Source organism: Sinocyclocheilus grahami, unplaced genomic scaffold, assembly GCF_001515645.1.
Source record: "Sinocyclocheilus grahami isolate Dianchi unplaced genomic scaffold, SAMN03320097.WGS_v1.1 scaffold57.1, whole genome shotgun sequence".
NCBI lineage: Eukaryota > Metazoa > Chordata > Actinopteri > Cypriniformes > Cyprinidae > Sinocyclocheilus > Sinocyclocheilus grahami.
In genome coordinates this window covers 469,601-470,520 of record NW_015505236.1, presented here as the reverse complement: position 1 = coordinate 470,520, position 920 = coordinate 469,601, and the positions used below count along the sequence as shown (strand labels likewise).

General features: G+C 35.4%; 1 protein-coding gene across 2 annotated transcripts in view; it reads left to right on the top strand.

Moving 5' to 3' along the window:
• st6galnac1.2 (ST6 (alpha-N-acetyl-neuraminyl-2,3-beta-galactosyl-1,3)-N-acetylgalactosaminide alpha-2,6-sialyltransferase 1, tandem duplicate 2) overlaps positions 1-914 on the top strand; it is a 5,961-nt gene extending 5,047 nt beyond the window's left edge. The window contains exons 7-9 of one of the 2 annotated variants that reach the window (XM_016270483.1): positions 310-393; positions 489-588; positions 730-914. In XM_016270483.1, coding sequence (XP_016125969.1) covers positions 310-393; positions 489-588; positions 730-909 — 364 coding nt within the window. In that variant the 3' untranslated portion in view covers positions 910-914. Of the gene's footprint in view, positions 1-309; positions 394-488; positions 589-729 lie in introns of those variants that run through there. The other variant, XM_016270485.1, reaches the window with a different exon arrangement.
• Positions 915-920: the final 6 nt, after the last annotated feature.

Genomic DNA, 920 nt, shown 5'->3' with positions numbered 1-920 from the left:
ACATCACAATGATCTGCCGTTGTATCAGTTTCATCCTCAAAGTTGTATGTTAGCTGTGATAGCCTGTTTTGTCTTTCATTATGGGTGATGAATTGTTCAATTAAGTTTGAACTGTTTTCACTGTTCTTGGCCTGTCTGATATGATATTCTGTCCAATGTGACTACCAACCCCAAATGAGTTCCCCACCCCTGTCATAAGCCAAAAATGAGACTATCTGAGACTATTCACTTAACTATCTGCCTTGTGTTAGGCTGTTGTGGTATAAGTATGCCTATTGTTGGAGTGAGTTATTATTTATTATTTTGAAGGCCAAGGAATTATTACAGCGGCCATTTTAATGAAACGTCTTACTACATCCTCCATCCAGACTTTCTCAGATATGTGCGTAACAGGTAAGAGCTGAAATTTCCATTCACTCATATATTCAGTGCTTGAACTTATCAGTTATTTATTTGTTGATGGCCATGTCTTACATTTTTCATTTGAGGTTTCTTAAGGCAAAAGAATTGAAAACAAAAAGATGGTGGCTAGTCAGGCCAACTAATGGAGCATTTACTCTTCTGCTGGCTATGCACACATGTGACATTGTAAGTGTTATTGTAGTAATAATAGTAATAATAATAATAATAAGAGTTCAGATATCAGATAGTTCTGATTTTATCAGATGAACTGACACCTGGACTTATAGTTTTATACTAATGCCATGTTTTTTTCCTGCTATCCTGCAGGTGAGAGCCTATGGTTTTAGCACTGCTGACTATCAGAAATATCCAAACTACTACTATGACAACAAACACACTAAACTAGTGTTTTATGCTAATCATGATTATCGTTTGGAGATGAGAACCTGGAAGAAATTTTATGATAACAAATTTATCTGGATGTATTTGGGAAAATCTGATATCTAAACACAATCTGG